General features: G+C 35.9%; 1 protein-coding gene across 1 annotated transcript in view; it reads left to right on the top strand.

The window, feature by feature from the left end:
* LOC140146735 (cystine/glutamate transporter-like) overlaps nucleotides 1-23,819 on the top strand; it is an 89,171-nt gene that overhangs the window by 24,219 nt on the left and 41,133 nt on the right. The window contains exon 4 of the mRNA XM_072168610.1: nucleotides 5,988-6,032. Coding sequence (XP_072024711.1) covers nucleotides 5,988-6,032 — 45 coding nt within the window. The remainder of the gene's footprint in view (nucleotides 1-5,987; nucleotides 6,033-23,819) is intronic.

Genomic DNA, 23,819 nt, shown 5'->3' on the forward strand with positions numbered 1-23,819 from the left:
AATTTAAAAAAATGAAAAAACACTATCTAGATTTTGGCCATATCTAAACGTTTGACTTAAAAACTTACCTCAGTGATGCTTCATTTAGACGCTATGGCGGACCAAAAATGGTTAAAAGTGGTCAAAAGGGAACTTGCCGAAAATCGCAATTTAGAAAAAAACAGGGGATTTTAGGTACATTTTTGAAGATTATTCCATAAAGATATAATCCGGTGACTTGTGACGCTTTGGTCAAGTTAGAAAATGAGAAGGGCGTCCAACTGCAGCAGATTGGCATTTTTTTGGTGATTTAGAAGGTAAAAAATACAATATGACAAAATTATCCGTGCACATTCGGCAGATGTTTATCCACATGGTGCAGCCATTTTATTTACTGCAGTCTTGTTTCCATGGTGCAGCAGAGCTTCCGGCAAGGTCGCGAAGGTCGGCGTCGGCGTTTGAGGAGCGACAGGGCGCCATGCGGACAGACAGACAGGTTACGCTGAATAAGTTGCACAGTGCATGGTCGTGTTGCCGCGAATCGAAACCATGATTATTTAAGCACAATTTTGTCCTGTTCCGATAAAAAAAAGATCATGCTCTGTATCAAAATTTGCGGACACCAGAACATTAAAATTAGCATAGAATAACTGACAAGCAATTATTTTAGCAGATAATCAGGAAGTTTTATAAATAAATTGAGACATAATCATGATAATTGCGATTTCTGTTTTGTACTAATTTTCATAATATTGCTTTAAAAATGCAATGTTTTTAATTTATCGCTTTTGGTGATTTTCTTTTTTTTTTTTTCTTTTTTTTTTGGTGTTGACAAATATTGCATTTTTATGTTCATTGTCCTTTTCTGAACCGCAAACATGATGTTGTTACTACTCGTTGTTTTTCTTTTAGTTGGTGCTTGAGAGGCACCAGCGGCCGTCAGCGCCAAAAGATAGGCATTTTAACACCCGCTTGAATATAGCTAGGCCTACACCACAGGAATCCCAAGTAAAATTTTAAAGGATTCTGATGTGTCGCATTTATACTCAATATTCGGTTTTTGTTATTGTAATTGTTTGTTGTTATCATATTTTATTTTTAACTTTTTACGGAATATCAAACACGTACAAAAGTCATAGGCCTATTATAGGTTGTAAAATATTTTGTACCGCATAAAAAGTGAATAAAACTACAACAACAAAAATTAAAAAAACCTGTTGTTGTTTTCAATCAAATAAACGTGTAAAAAGTGGGGTAAAAGTTGTAATATGTCTTGAATAAACTTCTTGTAAAACGGACAAAAAGTAGGCCTTTATATATGTTAAACGGGCAAAACACGGAGAGGTCACAAGAAAACTGGAAAAAAAACCACGGACATTTACATAGCCTAACAAAACCGAATTTCTTAGTAGAAAACGGAACACTTACGGCTTTAAATTATAGATTGTGGTTTATGCAGTAGGCCTATATACCGTATATAGGGCCTAGGCATCATGCTATAAAGAGCGTTTTAAAACAGTGCATGAAAACATTCACGAAAAATGCTTAAAAGCAGTTTACCTTTTAAAGTATGCAGAAAACATTATAAACGTGAAAGTTGAAAGCCAGACAAACATTGCAAATAAAAAGGCATTCGGCCAAAACATTCGCAAAAAGTGTTGTAAAACCAAAGGCTTTTATCGCAATCATGGTATATGGTAGACCTAATAGGCCTACTAATGGAAATGTAGTTAACATGGGTTATGAAAAAAGCACGAATTTGCGTTTTCGATTATATTTCTCGTTTGAAATTATTATTTAGCATTAAAACATTCATGAAAATGCTTTCATAAACGCGTGCTCGCTATGCCGATTTCAAATATCGACATTTTTGACTTAGGAGTTGTAGGCCTATGCCTATAGATGGTCGATATGATGTATTGAATTGTCAACGGTCAATCGGGAGTAGAGAACGTTTGAAAACGAATCTTAAATTCGTGTTTTAATAACACTTTGAAACATTATTCAGGGCCTTAGGTATCTAATATTATTTTTTTTAATTATAGGCCTACCGGTATAGTAACTGCTTGCCTATTTTTTATGGACTTCAAAATGAAGACGAGACTGAACGACCGCAGAGGCTCCCGAACCAAGGCTGGGACTGCATTAAATATAAGCTAATATAATAGGCCTATATTCTTGTCCAACTACACCAACTAATTGGTAAATCAAATAATAACAATGAAATGAATGAATGAATGAATGAATGAATGAATGAATGAATGAATGAAATAACAAAACAAATTTTTAAACATAAAATAATAAGCCTAATGATGTACTATACGGGCTAAGTCTAGCCTACTAGCAAAATATTTAGGGCCTACGTTTTCTATCGTATCTAGGCCTACCAGATTGCGTAATCATTAGGCCGTATAAAATTAATGTTTTGGTTCTCGTCCAGAGGATTTTCATGAATTGATGAGGGAGGGAGGTGTTTTTGTTTGTTTTTTTTCCAATGTAAAATTAGCATTGTCAGTAGTTTTCGGTCTTCTCCAACAGTGCTCGAGGAAACGATGAGGCCCTTTTTTTTTTTTTTTTTTCATATGTTTGAGGGATAAACCCCCTAGAGTACCACAAAAAGACTTGGAAGTGATGCTTGTTCTCTAATAAACTTATTCATATGTATGAAGATTTCATAAATCATTCCCAAGTCTAAAAAAATTGAAAAATCTAAAAAAAAAAAATCTGACAAATCCCAGAAATTGAGGAGGAGGGGACGAGAACCAAAATATTAATTTTACACGGCCTTACAGGGCTTCTTACGGGTAACTACTTCTTACAGATAAATTTCATCTTTTCACTTTTCAAAACAAAAACAAACAAAAAATTCACTATTATGTTCATATAAAAAAACACCTAAAATTTATACCACTATATCAGCACTTTTTTGGCGAAATTTATCGAGTAGGCCTACTGATTCTGGGACGGGGACGGTGGTGGTCTGTCGGCCCGCAGTTTCACAATGCAATGGTGCAAGCTTTACCTACCTTGGAAGAGATCAATACGATAAAATACGGTAGTGATCGCGATTGGCGACTCCAGCGCCTCAATCAGTAATCACCTCGCCCATCCAGTTTACCATGTTTGCGTGTCTTTGCTAGCTGTACGCCGCAGTACGCGTTACGAGAACGCGATCTATTGCGGGAAAACAATGATTTATTTGCTTTTACATTTGGACGAATTTTTAATGAAAAAGGGTCTTTAAAATAGCTTTTCTTATGGTTCAAATTTTAAGATTTCTTTAAAATCTATTAATGACAAGATAAAATACGGTTTGAAGATGACATTAGTGATGAAAACTCAATTTTGGCCATGTAACACTTCAGTGATCCTGTGTGCATCCTTAAACAGATCTTTGTGAAATATTAATCATTGAATTATCTTTGGGATGGAAGAAATCGGTCACAGACAAAAAAGTGATGAAATATACTCCAAGTATTTCTGCATTAAATGCAATCAAAACAAAGAGTTGATTTTACACCTTTGAGGAAATGAGAGCTCTCAATTGTATTATATTGTATCAGGGGTTTAGAGCAAGAAAGCAATAGCTGCCAGGTTTCATACTTTGCGAAGTGTACATTATAGAATGCAAAAATTCTCCAAATGTCTATGGGGCAGCTATCGCTGATAAGTCCTTCTGGTCCAAAACCAGTGATAGGCCTATACCTTCTACTTCTTTGACTTATTAATGCTGCATATTGTAGGATACTAAACTAATCCTTAACTGATGCTATATATTATATTGTAGTGTACTATTTTTAATCCTATACTGCTGATCGCATTACAGTTGACAGTCAGAATTAATAGGTAAATTTTCACGGGAAAATTTTCTGGACACGTGACACCCATGGGCGCAGACATATTAGCATTATGGAATGTGACCCCGAGCACAGCGGGTGTTCTTCCAATGTATTTGAATAGGAAGAATTCTTCCTTTGAGGCAAAATAAGTTACTTGTCGCAAGTTAATAATGTTATGGTAAGAGTTTCCGTAGATAAATATTTTTTCCGTGAGATAGATATTTTTGAAATTACGCTTTTGATGATATTGTGAAAAAATTAAAATAACATAATATTCAATAAATTTGCAATGCACAAATTTCTATCAAAATTGCGGTCAAAAATACTATTCCAATTCAAAATTACTAAGACTTGAATAGCGAGGTCACCGCCGGGGTCAGAGATCAGGCTCGAGGTTACACTCACATTGATACGCATTGGTCACGTGTCCAGAAAATTTTCCCGTGAAAATTTACCTATTAATGTTGACTGGTTGATATTTGTACTTCAAATGTGTAAATCAGCCACAATTTTGAACACTCGAAAAATTACATCAAAATTAAGTTTAAAAAAAATCTTTAAAAAAAAATGCATTCCGCATTCGTTTTTTAAACTGCCAAGCGCTCTGAGACTTAGCATTATCTTTTTTAGCTCTACCAATTGACTAATAGAAATTAGTACATCATAATTATATGTAAAAGATGCTTGGTGCATGTAGTATTGCTGAAGAAAATAGCTAATTAGGTCTAATTAAATTGCCAATACTTAATTAAAATGCAGCATATGGAATACTCAACATGCAACATATTGTAGGCCTACATTGTAAGTAGATACATTTATTATAGTACTAACACAGTTTTATAAACAAGTGACCATGAGTCTTTTTATTTTCATCCCAAAAATCACTGCAAATTTGAAAACTGAATGTTTCTAGATTTAGTTCTTGACCAAATTTTTGTTCCCATTTGCCAATTTGTTGGCCCATTTTTAGTCATTTTAAGGACATTTTACTCTTTGCTGTCCCCATTTTATCCCTGAAAAACATACCTTAATGGGCCCATAAAAGCAACGAAAAGAGACCTTGGGGTGGTAAAAAGGGGGCACTGTGCATTCATTTTACCCGCGGGCCCGTAATGGCTCTCGGCGGCACTGACTGCGGTACACTCGTCTTCTTTCCACGAGCATCATGCAATCATAACAACATCAGCGTCAGCTTTTGCCAGGTCTATTCAAATACATTGCTGTGCAGTCATTCAGAAAAATGAGTACGGAATATTTTCCCATAAGTTTTTTTTTCTTTTTCCATTATACATTACACAGTTCATATCAACATGTTGCTCTATTCACATGGGGCATGAAAAGGGTGTCATTTTCTCACAATGTGCAGCTCCAAATCATAGGCCTATAATCTTTTCATTCAAAATATATATTATGACTATTATATGGGTATTATTATACGAGTCATCAGCTAGCTATAGTCTGTCTCAACTCAAGTTCAGAGTAACGGCATGTTGGATTTGGAAGGGTGATTTGTCTTTACACTGGCGATGCAACCGCGTAAATGCACCGATTTGAATCTGCCAATGCGAAATCCAACATGGCGTACATTACTCACAACTTCAGATGAGACACATTATAATGGTTATGGATATTTGGGAGTTTCACAGGGTTAGAATTTTGGAGGAAATTTGCAGATTGATACCTGAAAAGGTTTTTGATTCTCACACTAGGTGACAAAATTGGGCTATTCCAGTTTAAATTTAATCTCCCACACAAATAGAGTCACCCATTCAGGTAACCCCATTTGAAATTCACACTCCCTGTTCGGACAAATAAGGTCATGTCTTCTCTAGGAGGTGTATGGATTTCAACTGGAATAGCCCAATGTGTTTCAAGAATCTTTCTGAAATGCATGCAATAAAACCAACACATTCTGTCTGCCAGCCATACTCTGTTTTAAACGAAGTGCTGTGACTTGGTTCATCATAAAATAGACCCACTTGTGTGATTTACAGTACTTTGAGGTAAACTGGTTTATGTTACCCATATTAAATAGCTGTGCAGGTTAAAGTTGGTTTAGATATTATTTGCCCAGAATGAAAATGGTTAGCAGACATTAAGGATTGGTTTGCATTTGCTCCACTCACTGATACGTAATATTTGTTTTATTTTTTTGCTTCCCTTATTCAGGCAAATGCTGCCGCAAGTCACAGAAGAGATCCAGAACCCATCAAGGTGAGTGAAGAACAAGATGGGGTTATGCTGTATGCATATTACCTGGGGTCCTTATATCATTGCGAAAATGCTAGACTATCGAAAGTACTTTTTATATTTTCTTTGCACTTCCGATTGTTTTTGGTCTTGTACAGATATTTATACATATACAAGAGCTTATAAAGCGCTAAATTACAGAAAGATCAAAGCGCTAAGTGAAAAACTGCAAAAACAAGAGAATGAACAAAAGCAAAGAGTCAAAAAGGATAATAATGATATCGAGCCTTCAGAAATTTTCTGAATTGTGCCACTGAGGTTGCCTCCCTGATGGTGTGCAGAAGGCAGTTCTACAATGCTGGACCAGCGGAATGAAAAGACTTGTCACCACTGCGATTTTTACCGATGTGAGTGTTCAAAAGTTGGTATTCATAGAGGATCTTGTGACGGGTCCAGATGAGCGTCTTCTGACGTTCTGTATGAGATTAATTTAGTGATGATATATTTTTTCTGTTGCTAAATTGTTAGGCCTTACAGGAGCCGGTTTCTAATGAGCCTCAGGCTTACAGTAACCCATAGAGGCTACTAAGTCTAGCCCATCTTGAAACCGGAGATAGCATTAGCACAATGATACCATTTATTTCGTGAGGTGGAAGTTAATTAACTTAAATGTATTGCACAGGTTGTTTTGTTTTTTGGTGGGGTGTCCTCAAAGGATGTCAAGTCAGTCTTGTGAATAATTTTGTTTGACATCAACAGTAGGGTGATTATCACATTGCATGTTGGGAGCTATTTAAAAAAAAAACCTCACATTTTGTCATTCTGTCAGGTGTCATGGCCGACGATGGCAGTAAACATAGCCTTACAATGTCAAAATTAAACACCTTTCTAGAGTGTGTGATTCAAACTGTTAAAATAGTAGAGAGTAGGAAGATGTCTTCAACCATTTCTGAAATTCTACATTCTACATTCTACACTCTAAATTGTCCCGTGATCCTTGTAGAACACCCCAGCCCATGTTATATTATTGCCCAGGTTTCATTTGACAATAGATATATGACAGGCTAGAAAAAACAACAGCAGCATGGATACTGATTTTGGACTCTGTCATTCTTGACATTTGCTTTAAAAAAATTTGCTTTTTCATAGTCTTGTTTAGCAGTGACGTAGCTTGCGACACCATCACAGCGTCGTCTTTGTAAACACTACGCTGAATGAAGACGCAGTGATGGTGTCGCAACTCGCAAGCTACATCGCTGCTAATCAAGACTCTGGAAAAGGTAACTTTTTAAGGAAATGTAGAAAAAACAGTTTCTTTATTCACTACTTGCAAAATGATGATTATCGTAAAACAGTGAAACACAAGCATGAATGTTGTGTAAAATCAGCTTAAAAGTCAAAAACAAGTTTGGCGACATTGTGCTCATTTTGCTTTATCGAGACATAAGATATGATCATCTTTCTGTGTATAAACACTATGGACCACAATGGCCTCATCCCAATGGCATAGTTCAATAACCTCAATTAAACAATAATAGGGCATAATTTGACCTCAAGTCACAGAGTATGAGTTTTTGTACCCAAATTTTCAAAGATCATTCAATGAATGTACAGATGTATTGGGGTTAAAGAAGTGTAACCTGATAGATGAGCATGTTGTGGCTCCTAGTGAAAGCGGAAAAGCTAGTAGGAGCCAAGCTACTGTCGATAATTTGACTGATCTGAAAATCGATACAGCGCATAGCTGGGAGCTGAAGTTCATGGGCCAATGATCTCAGCACAAACCACACTGCTAGCAAAGTATAAAGTCCCGTCTATTTTTAGTGTGCAAGTAAGAATCTTTGTGGAGCGCCTGAGGGGATTGACAAGTCATTAGAGTAATCAGTATACACTGAGTACATATTACTGCATATCAATGATTTGTCTTATGTGCCAATACATGATACTTGATATAAATGAATTGGACAAATTCTGGTTGATTTAAAATTCAAATGTTACCAATTTTTTTTGAAAAATGTAACAATTTATGTATTTTATGAAATTCATTGGCTAGTGTGTTGGTATATGCTCAACATGATTAACATTACGCACACGATTCGATATTACATCAAAATATGCACCTACATTACTATACTGAACTTGAGACAAACCAATATTTAGCTCTATTTTTAGTGCGCAAGTAAGAATCTTTACAGAGCTCCTGAGGGGTTTGATAAGTCATTAGAGTAATGATCAGTAGTAAGTATTCGCCGAGTACACATTACTACACATCACTGATTAGAGCTGCGTATGAGGACATACTGTCGTCTTGTGTGTCAATATGATACCAAACATGTGAATTTTCATATTTATATGCATACTACTATAAACCTACTTCATATTTTTAAGCATATGTAGAGCGAGAATTTTTGATAAGCCCCAGGGTGGTTCAGAAGTCATTAAGTAATCAAGACATTCTCTGTATCACTGATGTGATAGAGGTTGTCTTTGGAACGGTAAACTCTCTGCTAATATCTGCAAATCAAGTGTCATGCAACATGCAAGAATGTCTGATGGAAGTTTCGTATAGGGTGCACGCAGATTGGGGACAAAAGGTTATGTAAGGGTCAATAGGGTAATAGCAACAGTATCATACAGTTGGAGGTACATTTGTTTTTTGTGCAATTGAACTTTGCAACCAAAGTCATTAGCTACATCATATACTGCATAATTTAGTAACCTGCTTCATAGGCGTCTATAGAGCGAGAATCTTTGATAAGCCCCAGAGGGGTTTAGCAGTAATGAAGATGATTAGCCTTTTAGAACACATCTTTGGAAATGCAAATTGACTGCTATACTAAGAAGGACATATTGAATATTGAGTTATTACAATAAAATACCAATTTGCCCTTGATATTTCTCAAAGTCTACTTGGTTGCAAAGTGAACCTTTTATATACCCATTTGCCTGTGTATTTTATTGTGTTTTGCTCCCCATTTTTACATATTACGGTATATGTCAATTTCATTATTATGTTGACTTTGGGCCAGATCAGATTGTGTCACATAAACTAAAGCTATTTTTGCAGGAATGTAAATCTTGAATCTTCCCTGTACAAAGTTAAAGGGAAATACACATTTTCAGGAAATATTAAAGCAGTTTCAGGAAATTATGTCAGTGCTTGGTTTCATCCCGGGGGTTTCATCCATGTTTTTGTACAGAGTTGTCTATTATTGTGTTAAATTTCGTCAACATGCAAACCAACTTTGACTTAGGTATTTTGATGGTGTGATATCTGTACCCTGTGCGTATATCTGTGTGAGTCAGAGAGAGAAGGAAAGAGTGAGAAAGACTTGGATAGAGAGAGGAAGAGAGAGAGAGAGAGAGCGGAAGAGAGAGACAGAGGAAGAGAGACAGTGGGAGAGAAGTGGAAGAAAGATCGATCGCAGAAAGAAAAGGAGAGAGAAAGGAAGAGAGGTGCTGTATTGTGAAAACATAAAGTGACAATTTCATCACAATGTTGAATGGGTCTATACGTCTATGACAGGTGACAGGATATAACTGGATCAATAATTGCAGCAACTCATTGTACAGGGTGTCTAAGGTAAAATATCTAATTATAAGCAAGTCCTTATGAAATGACTTCAAGGATAGAGTGAGAGATAGGGAGGGAGGATCATGAGAGAAATGGGAAGTGATGGTGGGAGAAAGGAGAGAGAGAGATGTAAGAGGTAGGTGTAAAGGAGTTAAAGGAAAAGGAGAGAGGGAAGAGATAAGGGGGGAGATGTGCAAATGTAGCGAGAAAGAAAAGGAGAGGTGCTATAAGTGACAATTTCATCGCAATGTTGAATGGGTCTGTGACAGGTGATAGGATATGAATGGATCGGTAATTGCAGCAACTCATTAAACAGGGTGTCTAAGACAAATCTCTGGATTGCTTAGTTCAGAAATGTTGAGGTCTACATATAACACTAAACAAAACAAATATGTCTCAAAGCCCATGGCAGTTTCAAAAAAACGAATGTGGAATTTATTTTTTTTTAATTTGATTTTATTTAAAGATTTTTTATAACATAATTTTGAATTTTAATGTCATTTTCGAGTGTTCAAAAGTACACAGCATAAAATTGTGGTTGATTTACACAATTGAAGTACAAATATCAATTTTTTACACCTAAACAATGCAAGTATCAAATCAAGTAACTTTTCTTCCCAAATTCATGATTTTACGGCCAAAAAAATATAAAAAATGGAAAATGAAATAAAAAATGAATTTGCTGTTTCAGTTGACATGGACGCGCTATGAAAAACAAACACGCACACCGGCTTTGAGACATACATTTTTTTTAGCCTAAGTTGTGTGTGTGAGGTGGTTGTTTTATTATCTTATTATAAGGCCAAGCATATGCTTAGGTTGTTTGTTTCTTCCTTGTTTTGGACACTGAAGGTTGGGCCAACTTGTTTGTCATTATCTATACATTAATCTGTCCTTTGGTGACCTTACTATCATTACTTTAATTGGGTTACTTCGTTAATCAGCATTAATCGTTAAGCAAATAAGATAATACATAGTAGTACAATGCTTAATAACTGTCATATTGAGAAGGTCATGTTGACATTCGTTGCAACACATATTATAACAGAAAGAAAATTCAAAAGTGTAAATTTTAAAACAAGAGAAATGGTTCAAAAATGGCAACAACAATTACACACACAAAAAAATTACTAGTCTTAAAATAGCATAGCAAGACCAAGAGGTTCTCAACGTTGGTTTGGGTGGGGATGTGTGCTGGGATTCCAAAATACTACCTTATACATGTAACTTTAAACCAAATATGATGAAAAACAGGCCCGCAATTATACTAATTTTTGGAATATTTTCGTAAAATTCGCTAAAAAAGCAATGAAAAATAGGCACTTTTTCTAGAAACTTATGAAAAAAGACCTTCAATTTTCATGAAATTGGTCCTCAATTTTTATGAAATTGGCCCTCAAGTTTCATGAAATTGAGGGCCATCAATAAACCAAAATGGCTGAAAATGTAACCCGAGTTTATAAATTTTTTGACCAATAGCAAGTTCAATTCTGGGGTTTAGGTCAACTCAAAATGTAATTCAGGTCATTTCAGAAATTATTTAATTGATACAAATAATATATTAGAAATATTTGGTGAACTCAAAAAATTGGCAAATGTGATCAATTTTAACTAAATCAAGAACAATCACTGCCAGCACACAGCACTAGGCCTATATGTGTTCAATTATCAGATGTATAGATATTGATCATCAACACATGTATTTTATATTTTTATATCAGAAAGATACATTTATGTATATCTGAAATCTATATGAACTGATTTTCGTATCAACACAACATCATAAGATGAACAAAAACAAGTTTGTTAGATAAATGGTAATAAATATTACATATGTGCATGGTGTAAATAATATCCAGTCCATAAATTTTGAGTGATTTTTATATTACAAAATAAAGGCTTTGAAGCTGTGAATTTGCCAGCGAAGTGGTTACATAACTCCCTGGTAACTGGGTCATGCACCTTTTGGAATTGGTAATACATGCCATACATAGACTTTGTGTTACGATTATTTCAATCGTGGTGCAGAACTCAAAAGCGTGATCCAGTTGACATGGTGATAATCGGATTAGACATAATACTTCACTGGTGAATATATTCCAATGGAATTAGAAACTGACATGACTAAGCAATGTTGCTGTGCTGCATTTTTTACCTCCGTATTTGTGAACCAATGATTGAGAAATTAGGCTATTCCATTTAAAATCCACACTACCCCTGTGGAAGATTTTAATAAAAATTCCCCTTAAAAGGGAAGGCCAGCCTCAATGCAGAAGAGGTCTTGTAAATAGTTTGGGTCACCGTGAAAGGCATTTTTTATGATCACGCTTACATCCATGTTACATGACAGTTCACCAAACCATCAATGCTGAGAACATGCACACTGAAACAGCAAAAAGCATTAACTCCTATAACTCCTGTCAACTCTTAATTCATTACTCCAAATTGTTCTGTATTTTTGTCTTTACTGCTTTTTACCCATGCTTATTATTAAAGCTAAAGTCTTCCACAGAAGTTTCAAAAAGAATAGACAGTTGGGTAACTTCCATTTGAAATACTCACACCAGTTGTAAAAGATAATAGGTTAAGTCATAATACAGGGGGAGTGTGGGTTTCAGAATGATTAACACTGACCAATTGATAAATAATATTGACTTTTTACAGCAAATATTGCACAGGTATTGAAAAAACATTAAAATATACTAAATTTCAAAACATGACTAAAATATTATAACATGATGGCCTGGGATGGTCATAACACCGATGGATTGAGACTCATTGGCGATATCGGTGCTGGAATTACTTAGTAACCTACAACTTTCTTTGCTTTACCTCAGTTGTTTGGCTGAAAATTAAAAGGGGACATATTTGACAATAAAAACTAACATTCTGTGGAAAAGAAATTTTACAGATCTATTTCTAATTTTCTATGTAAATGTTAAAATATGGCTTTAATTTTGCAAGTCTCCTTTGGCCAGGGTGGATTTTGAAAGTGGGTCACCTTGTAGAAAGTCACTGGCCTTTGAAATAAAAGTGTGTTATTTCACCTTCTGCAATCAAATCAAATCATTTCATCAAATGTTGAAAGGGGTACTACACCCCTGTGGTAAATTTGTGACTATTTTTGCATTTTTCTCAAAAATAATAACACACTGGAACAAAAGTTATGTACATATTATTGGGGCAAGGAATCCAATTACTACACTGAAATTTCAGTGACTCAAGATAAGCGATTCAGTATTATATGATAGGAAATAAGGTACATTCTAGCGGTACCTCTTTTCTTATCATAAATAACGGTCCGCTTGTCTTGACTCACTGAAATTCCAGTGTAGTAATCGGATTCCTTGCCCCTACATGTATAATATACATAACTTTTGTTACCACCGTGTTATTAAAAATGCAAAAATATACATAAATTTATCCAGGGGTGTAGTACTCCCTTAATAAAATTGTGAAATTTTGCTTTTCACACACACACAAAAATATTGATAATGTGGCAAACTGGTAAATAGCGCAGAGCGATAGAGTGCTAAAAATAGCAAAATGTAGGTAATATTTTCTAAGGCCAACAAAATAATGTTTTGGTTGTCCTCATACATTGTACACTCTGTGGAAGTTCAGGTCGGTCGGAGGGATTATTTAAAGTCATAATCACAGAGTACATGTAGGCCCCTACATGTATAGACCTAAATAAGCTGAATAAAAATAATAAATATACTAATTTAATATTTGTGAATTTTGATATTTCTCTATTGCATTATTTCATCCATGTTTTTAAACATTCTAGAAGTGAGAAGAAACTTTAAAAACTTTCCAGGCCGGGTTTCCAGGATGTCAAAAATTATGAAAGGAAAAAGAACCTTTTTCTGAAATTTCCAAAATAAGTGTCATCAGCATTCTTTTGTACCAAGAAGTTTTTTCCAGATTTTTAAAATTAGGGTCAGTTGGACAACAACCAATACATATTTTGGGCCTTGCAATACACACAGTATAAACGTCACAATATTGACAGCTTGGAGGCTGAAATGAATAGTGATTAATAATTAAAAAACATTTTGAATAAAATAAAACACATAAATGTATGCCGAACCTTAACGCTCTCCGTGCTAGCCTTAGGCTTCATAAAAAGTTCCAAGTTTTGAGATATTTTCTCAAAATATCAAGAGCTATCTCAAGATTCACTGAAAAAATATTAGGCTTCTTTGTATTCATTTTAATGCATTTTTTATGCTGATTCTAAATATGGTCATAAAATGTACAATTCTAAAATGTTTTAATTATTAAAGAAAATTTGAAACTTTTTGTCTGCAGTCGATACCCGCGGAAGAGAGCTAAAAATAATAATGAGCCAGCTTGGCTTTTGAAATGAAAAATATGTTATTTCAGTTTTAACAAACAGATAAATAGAGCAGAGTGATGTCGTCAATCACACAAACAGCCTGTAGGTACTTAATTGCGGCAATCCCACCCGCTATCAAAAACAAAATATCAATAATCGCAGGTGAGATTGTGTCGTTTGTTCGGTCATGCCATTGTCAACTCGTAATTGGCGGATTGACCGCAAGGGACGCGGCAGGTGCAAATTTACGGGTTTAGAATGAATTTGTCAGAAATATGCGTCAGTGTAGGGCGAATGTAGAGAGGAATTGGTGCTAGTGACGTGAGAGGCGTATTGGACTATTCCAGTTGAAATCAGTACATCCCCTATGCAAGACATGACTTTAATCGCGCACACAGGGAGTACAGGGAGTGTGAATTTCAAATGGGGTTACCTGAATGGGTGACTCCATTTGAAATCTACACCCCCTGTGAGGGGCATTTCAAGTCATGTCTTCCATAGGGGTGTATGAATTTTAACTACAATGGCCCATTTAAAGCGAAGATGAATGGGAGGTGTAGTTGATCATAGTATTGATGGGATTGAGATGTAATTAGGTTTATTTGCCAATTTGAGTTTCCAAGAACTTTGAGTGTTTTGGAAAATGGCTGCTGCAAGCATGATAAATCTTTCGTTTTCAAATTGAGTATTTTGCCTGCAACTCTCCATTCTCATACTTATATGTCCAAATCCTTGAGCAATCATATGTTTCAACTAGTTTATGCATAGGTGGTCTTTTTAGGGTGTGGAGTGGCTAACTTAGACTGATTTTGCAGATTTGAGGGGGGTGTGGTGATACCCTTCCATCCCTTCGCCCCCTGCGTTTGTCACCCATGCTGTAACAATTCAGAATAAAAGGACACTAAAATATGTTACCCAGTGCAATTAAATGAAAGTATGCAATTTTGAGTTAAAAATAGATAGGAAAAGAAAAAAATCTACCTGTTTCCACCAGGAATTGAACCCAGTACCTTTCGCACAATTTCCACTACACTTCAAAATTGCGCCACTAACATTTCAGAACTTTCCACCGAAATTGAGAGAGTAGATCATAAAATCTTGGAGTTGTGTTTAACGCAGTCTCCCCAGCAGCTAGTTTGGTTCCGCTCTCAAACAATGTTTGTGTGGAGGGAGCAGAACCAAACTATACTAGAAATTTCAATTGAATGAACACAGCTTTCAGTAGCTGTATTTGATCCAGCTGCAATCGTATATCGCTTATTTCAAACTGTGACACAAACACGCGACCTTAGATAATTAAAATACTAACCAATCACGAGTGTGTTGGCATGGTTGGATTCACTTCTGCGTTTACGCATGCATAGTTGCACACGCTGGCATATATAGTACAGTGTACAAAAAATGTATGCGAAAAATCGTCACGCTATGTCAGGCTGTGTTCATTCAATTGAAATATCAAGTATAGCTGCACTGAGGAGACTAAATTGATCTCAATTTCATTCATAATTGCCTGCCCATAATGCCTGCATAATTCCAAAGTATTTATAAATTGGTACAACCACAAAACCTTGTTCTTTGTACGATTTTTTTGGAAATACATTAACTTGGAACATCAAATTTCAGAAAATTGGGGGTATGATGCTGTCAATCGGGTTGCAGACCTTTAAATATGGTCATAAGAATATGAAATTTGTTAAATTTATACATATTTTGAGTAATTATGCTTTAAAATATACTGACAGAGAGGGTTAAAGTATGTGAAGTTATGATTCCTACATTTTGCGTGCTGGCTTCCCTTCAAGACATTGAATTATTTATATCATAACAATAGAAATGTATCTTTCAATTTTGGCACAGTTTAAATATGCAGGAAATGATTAGGAATAGTCTTGTTTGAATTTTGAGTTCAAGTGAAATGCCAAGATAACACGCAGGTGAATTATGTCGCACGTGCACAATAGATACATAGAATGTGTGTGTTTGAATTGACTCTGGTGTGTTTAGAGAGTTAAGGGCTTTGTAGGGATGGCCCAGAGGAGGAGTAGCATCAATGTATTAAAGGTTCATGCAATGATCCCAGCGCAAGTGTAAACAAATTAAAATCGTTTTATAGATTGCTTAAAAGTGAAGGATAAGTCATTCAAATTGTCATCAAATGGCAAAAAAACAAAGAAAACAGTAATATTGATGATATGTAGCTAATTTATATACTGTCAGTATATAAATTACATATAAATTGCCTTATTTTGTCTTAATTACACAGCTTTTGGCTGAATCACTAGCAGGCTATGTTAGCACATCTAGGACTATGACGAAGGTACCAAATTCTGAATTTTGATTTAAAAAAACTAGGATGAACTGTTATTTTTAATCTTTAAAATGACACCTTACTTGTTGGAGTCAGATACAGAAAAAATTGTTTTATGAGGCAAAACAGACTCAAATTTCTTTTTATTTTCTTTATATTTTCTCATCTGCTTTCATTGTTATCTGTGAATGAAGTCAGCCAACAAGTGGTCAGTTTTGATGTGATGGGTCACAAATGTTCAAATGAACTCTTGTGCTCGCTGCTACTAGCATCACATTATTAGCCAATGTAAGATGTGCAATTAGGGTTCTCAAAACAAAATTCTAGGCCCTACATGTCAAGGGTTGAGAGCCAGAAAGCCTCAACTCACAATCACCTGCTCCCACAATTTCGCCAGGGCACTATAGAAGACACAGTTCATTAATCATGACAAAATTCAATAGAAAACAAAAGACATTGTAGAGTATTTTTGAAGACCAAAGGAAGGAGCCAATTTTAGGCTCATTTTGTGAGGGCTGGTCATAGTGAGTTACGGCTTTCTGGTTCTGAACCCTCGATGTACACATTTTTCAGGACATAAATATAGATGAGTGGGGAGGGATCAATTTTTGGTAAACCGTTTTAAGAATTTCCCCTGCCTAGTTCACATAATTAATTGCACAACCCTAAACAGAACTACATACATTACACATGCATGTGTTTACTTTGGCAGTGAATGTTCAACAGGCGCTATAATTGAGCAAATAGAAAGATATTAATAAGGTTTATTTGTTTTGTCATTATACAATACATATTCCACACCAATGAAATATATATGGAGTAATGAGATGGGAAAAGGTTGCAGAGTCATTGCTTTCTATGGCAACATGAAATGGTTCAGGCTGCAAACTAGGATTTATTGAGGGTGTGTGTGCGCTAAAAGGACCTTTTGTTGTGATCTTTTCCTTCAAAAAAGGGCTAATTTGATTATATTTTACATGAAAAAAAGTGGACCTTTTTTGAATTTTTATTTCAAAAAACTGCACCCTGATGTCAGTTGATTCTCAATAAAGTTGTTATCTTAAAAACCAAAGTTGAAAACCATAAAACTATGATTTAGACACCTCAGGTATAAAAGGTTATTTTTGTTTAGAGAAGGGCAGTGGCGGCGCCAGGAATTTTTTTCGGGGGGAAAAGTGAATTTCAGGGGGGGAATCAACAAATTTTGTGCAAAATTGCTGAAAAAGTGGAAATTGTGGGTTTTTACGGGGGGGGGGGGCAAAAGTTCTGACTGGGGGGGCATTTTCCCCCATGCCCCCCTCCCCCCTGGCACCGCCACTGGAGAAGGGGCAGGGACATCCCAGGACTTCAGTGAAGAGGGTGTGTGCCCTTTTGTCGCTAGACTAGACTTATGTAATATCATGAGGGCTCTGATTAAGGTTGGTCTGAACCCTGGAATTATGAAAACTTTCGGGCCTCATAACTGCTAAATTATTAGTCTAAAGAATATAAAAGTATACATTTTTAGAATGGAAATGACTTGATGAATTCATCTGTGAGGTCCAATTTGGGCCAAAATGCTCATTTTTGGAGAAAATCCCAATAAACGGGTTTTTTGGCCCAAATTTTTTCGTGCAACTTAACAAAAAAATTGTTTGGCCAAAATTTTTTTTTTATTAATTTTAAAAACTAGATAAAAATATCTAGGGACCATTTTTTTATTTTTTTGAATTTTGAACAACTTCACCAAAAATATTTGAAATTTAGTCGAAAATCAGGCTTTTTTATGATTTTTTGAAAAATTTGCATTTTTTGACCATTTTTTGTGCAAATTTCTCAAAGTTGGTCAAAATTCAAAAAATAAAAAACGGTCCCTAGATATTTTATCTAGTTTTAAAAATTAATAAAAAATTTTTTTTGGCCAAACAATTTTTTTGTTACGTTGCACGAAAAAATTTGGGCCAAAAAACCCATTTTTTTTGTATTTTCTTCAAAAGTGAGCATTTTGGCCCAAATTGGACCTCACAGATTAATTCAGCAAGTCATTTCCAGTCTAAAAATGTTTACTTTTATATTCTTTAGACTAATAATTTAGCAGTTATGAAGCCCAAAAGTTTCCATAATTCCAGGGTTAAGACCACCCTTAAGGTGGCTGTGTACTCTCAGACATGCATGTAGTAAAAGTGCAATAACTTTGTAATTATTCACAAGAAGACATATAAAAGTATACATTTTTATAAAGGCAAGACATCAATAAATCTTAATATAAATACAGATTTGGGGTAAAAACAACAATTATGAAGAAAATCACAAAAAGGTGAGTTTTTGGCAATATTTGTTAGGTACATCAACAAAAAACACTCTTTCCAAAATATTTTATTTTGTTTTTAGCTCAATCTTGAGGCTCCATTCCAAAAACGTTTTTTGATTTTTTTGATATTGGCCTTATTGTTTGAGCTATTGACCATTTTTTGTATCAAAATGAACTTTTTAAAATTCACAAACGCCTATTTGCACAAAATGATGCCTAAAATCGGAAATAGACCAAAATATAAAAAAATTAGAAAACCGTTTCTTGAGTCGATCATGCTTTTTACGATGATCATATTTGCTTACCTATAGATGCTGTATTTATTGAGTTATCGTGTACCTAAATCGTCATTTTACCGAGAAAATGAACATTGAAATAATGGCCGTTGAAGGTTAAAGTGGTCACATTTTGCCCTTTCATCGAATCTCATAGGAGAATGCGGCAGTTTTCGTTTTTCTACCTTATATTACGTGAACATCGGGTAAATCCACAGCCCGTTGAGAAGTTTGAGCGAAATCCATTCATAACTTGATATTCAAATCGAGGGAGAGAACTTGAAAAAACCCACATTTTATCAGCTAAAACGGAGCCATTTGACCACTTGAAATTAGTGTTTCCAAAGGATGAGCCACGCACGCAGATAAGCGTCGGCGTGCGTAAGCGTATCTCTGTCGCGTTAACAAATTGCGCGATACATGGCGCGATGCGTTGTTGCGCGTGTACCTCGCTGATACAACAAAGATTTTCTCTCTTTTAAAATTGCAAACACGAATGAAATAGTGAAATAAAATCCATAAAATAAGCGCCAGTTGGAGTTTATAAATCTGGATTTTCTTTCCTTGTATTTATAAAAAACATAACAAAGTAACAAATATAAAAAAACCTCAATTTTGCGAAAGAAGCAACGTCTTGAGTACACAGCCGCGTTAAGAGCTATATGTTTTGGGTGAGGTAAAACATAAAGCAGCCAATTAGCAGGGTTCTGAACAAAAACTGGAGCGCACATGTATACTGTTGTGTCCGGCAGAGATCTACCGACCAACTGTTAAGGTATGACATCATTGACACCTCATCGGTCATCCATACTCAGATAACACATTTCAACTATTGCTTGATGAGAATAAAAGTGCTGTGAACTTTCCTGTGTGAAATGGGCTGTTCTAGTTGAAATCCATACACCCCTTATATGCATGTCTTTAATCTCCCACACGGGGGTGGCGGGGGTGTAGATTTCAAATGGAGTCGCACATTCAGATAACCCCATTTGAAATTCACACTCCCTGTGTGTAAGATTAAGGTCATGTCTTCCATAGGGGCCATTAGGGGGTATATGGATTTCATCTGGAATAGCCCAATATCATTGCTACTATAGCATCAGCTGTTAGAGAATCGGCATCTGCAGCAAACATAGATAAGGTGTGTGGGGAAGTAGGTCAAGTTTGATGTAAAAGCCACCATGCATAAGTGTGATGAGTTCAGATGCAAACAAGAATAGTCTTTAAAAAGACAATCGTTGCTAAAAAGCATATTATGCCACTCTCTGCAGTAAGGCCACCAACTTCTTTTATTTGACACCCTACTTTAAAAGATACAATGTAGGCCTATAGTTTAAAACTATGATCAACAACAGATGTGTTGGTGTAAACAAACACCCAACGAATTAATTTATGCTATTCTGTCGGTCGAACATCCGGGCTATCTCTAGTCTCGGGCCCAAACTGCATGTGGCCCACGGTTTGTTATGAACAACAGATACCGACTGTGAAGGAGGCTACATAGCGATGTTGTTGGAGTGACGTTCAATTTCGGAAAAAGCGACACTCGACCATGGAATTTAATTTTAAGTTTGTCAGTATATAAGCGGTAAATCAAGTAAGTTTCTTCCACTCTGAAGATTTAGAAACGGTTGTTTGATTCCACTGACTATTTGTGATCGAAATTTACATAACACCAATGACAGAAATCATCAACAAAAATCGAATCAGGGACTTGTTTTCACTCGAACATCATCAACCGGAAGTGACGTGACACGGACCGACAGAATTACATACATGTACATACATGTACTACAACATTTATAAAGTGCCTTTTCAAGACAGTTTCAAAGTGTTGCAAAACACAAAAGATCAAAAAATATAAACATTAAGCAATAATTTACGGTCGTAATTCAAAACACAATTTAAGTTGATAACAACTTTTGTCCAATATAAACGGGGTATATTAGTCTGAATGTCTGATGACTTTGTGATGTAACAAAATATTATCTAGTAGCCTAACAACATGCCTTTTACTTGATCATGCTGGCCCATACACAGGATTTTTCTTGGAGGTGCTGATTAAGGGGGCAGGGGGCATTTTGTGAAAAGTGGACCTTTTCAAAATTGCTGCACTTGCACCCCCCTGCGTACGGGCCTGCTTGATCACCCTCTGAATATTGAAGCATATGAGTGGATATTAAATAGCTTCAGACCCGGCTTCAGAGCCTTGGGATTGATTATTTGGTCTGTTAGCACCAATTATTAGGAGGACATCAAATTATAGGTGGTGAAAAAAACTATGATCTCAAACATGCTCATCTGTCCAATGTTTGTACCTCATTCATAGAATTACCGGATCACGCTTATTGAACTATGCCATTGGGAATGAGACTAGTGGGCTATTACATTAAAACAATCCATACAACCCCTATGGAAGACATGATCTTAATCTTCCACACCACTCTAGTACTTCCATGTCCAGTGTCCACACATAGGGAGTGTGCAATTCAAATGGAGTTACCTGAATGGATGACTCCATTTGAAATCTACACTCCCTGTGTGGGAGATCAAGGTCATGTCTTCCATAGGGGTGTATGAATTTTAACTGGAATAGCCCATTTTGCCTGATAGTGAAATTTACTTGAGGGAGGGAGGGAGAGTAATGAAATGAATCATATGAGTGAATATTAAATCCCCTTTGATCTAAGTGTTTATCAGGAACAAGCATATTTGCTAATTAATTCAATCCCTTAAATGAAGTAATTTTAGCCTGGGGATATGATGAACTGATTTCCGTTGACAATGATCTGAATATAGGCATGATCACACGGGAGCTTACCTCCGTGTTACCGTAATACGGAGGTAGTGTGAGGTCATAACTTAACACAGATACTCGTCCACACGGTCCTTTCTCATGGTCTTTAACTCTATAGCACTCCGTGTTAGCTGCACGGCTCGGTCTTTGCTTTGTGGTAAAAATAGGAATTTCCTGGAAGTTATAGGGTTGTGTGCTATATACCTGACTGCAAAATACGCTGCGGAAGCCGATGTCTCTTAGTTTCAGGGCAATTATGTCCTACACATGTTTTTTTAGCTGTTAGCGCCCATCTGAACAAGTATCGTGTTAACTAACATGAAGCTAAACACAGAAGATTTACCATAGAGAAGATTATGTGGTTACTTCTAAGCCCATCTGAATACGGCTTATTAGAATTAGCATTTTGTTTAAAACACAGCTGCAGAGGCCATGTATAAATCCTCTGATGACTCAAGTCCAGAAATTGCCCCTTCCCTCGGATCACGAAATAGTGACCACAGTCAACTGACTCACTGACATAATACACCTCAGAGAGGGTAGATTTCTCTGTAGTCCACTTGCCCATACGCTAGCTTAAATCTATACATAAACTCTCGATTTGTATTAATGTGCACAATAAAATCATTTGTACAATCATTTTAGGACATAATTTGTTTCATCATTGCCGGGGAACGCATAAAAGAGTTTGTTTCAGGAAACGTGGGTTTATAGCCTTTTTTTCCCATTTGTGTTCACTCTACATGCAGCATACACCACAGAAACTTTAGAGTAGAGTTATTTAGTAAACACCCCTAAACAATTAAGGGGCTGTGCAATAATTATGAGCACCGGGAGGGGGGTAAAATTTCCGAATGGCCCACCAAAAATCGCTTGCCCTATGCCAAATTTTTGAGATCCCAATTTGCAAACCTTTAAAATGGTCTAGGTATATGTTGCGAGCGCAGCGAGCAGGAGAATTTACATATTCTTGCCCCCCATTTTACCCTCCACCCAGGGCTCATAATTATTGCACAGCCCCAAGAATACAGATGTGAGTGAAGTGATTAATTAATGTTTGTAAATGTCAATTGTGACAAAATGTTAATAAAGAAATGAGTTGGGTTACATTTTATTGAAAAACTACTGTTCTCAATTACATATATAGTGGGGAATGTCAGTTTATAAAGGACTGATTTAATTAAATTTCAATTCTAAGCCAATAATGTGATTTTCTGGTATAGGCCTATTCCAGAATATTCAGACTAATTATTTTTTTAGAAACCTACAGAAACACTTAATATCATGATAAATCAATACGGTACAAATTTATTCATTAAATACTACCACACATGCACATACCTGAAACGTTAGAATATTGGAAAATGCATCCAGTCATTTGGTGAAAGTTAAAATGTATAACATTTTTGAACAAGAATAGTCTTTAAAAAAGACCATCGTTGCTGAGGCAGTTGTAATGTGAAGTGGAGTTGGAAGTCATGAAGGTTGTTACAAGTGTGGCAAGAACGAATGTAGATGAGCTGGTGTTATGAAATCATATGCGATAGAAAAAAATGCTTCTGTAGCCATGTTGTTGTTGTTGTTACTGATATCCCTCCTTCAAAGGAGCACCGTGTATTACTTGCTGACACGTCGCAGCCCTCCAATGTCTCCTCTTCTCACAGCACATCAAGGAATATCAAAAGAACAATTAAATATAGTCAGCACAAAAAAATAATTCTGGTGAATAAATCTAGTGTCTACAACAAGTTGGTAGCATTCAAGTTGACCTGTGCCAATATGTACCGTATTTCGTCAAATAGTCGCCCCCCCTCAAATAAACGCCCCCCACCACTTTTTTCAACCAAGATGTTTCAAAAATGCTGATATTTCCATGCTATCTTGTGTAGTAAGCTTACCAAGTTGGACACATGGTCGATAATAGCGTCACTTTTTTGCGAAAATCTGGATTGGAAACCCGGAAGTGAACCAGAAGTCGGTGTTTCTAGTTCAGAGTTCGTCATTTTAGCGTGAGTTTTAAGTTTACCTAATGATTTTAACGGAAATTATCGTTCTAAAATTGACCTTGAATAAACGCCCCCCGTTTGGAAAATGTAACGCCCCCGGGGGCGTTTATTGTTTATTTGACGAAATACAGTATCTATTTTTGTTTGCTGCTGCACACATTCATCTTGTGATGGATTCTATTGCACCAAATTATTGCCACTAGGTGGAGGGGACAAATA

This window comes from Amphiura filiformis, chromosome 2 (genome assembly GCF_039555335.1).
Source record: "Amphiura filiformis chromosome 2, Afil_fr2py, whole genome shotgun sequence".
In the NCBI taxonomy this organism is placed as follows: domain Eukaryota; kingdom Metazoa; phylum Echinodermata; class Ophiuroidea; order Amphilepidida; family Amphiuridae; genus Amphiura; species Amphiura filiformis.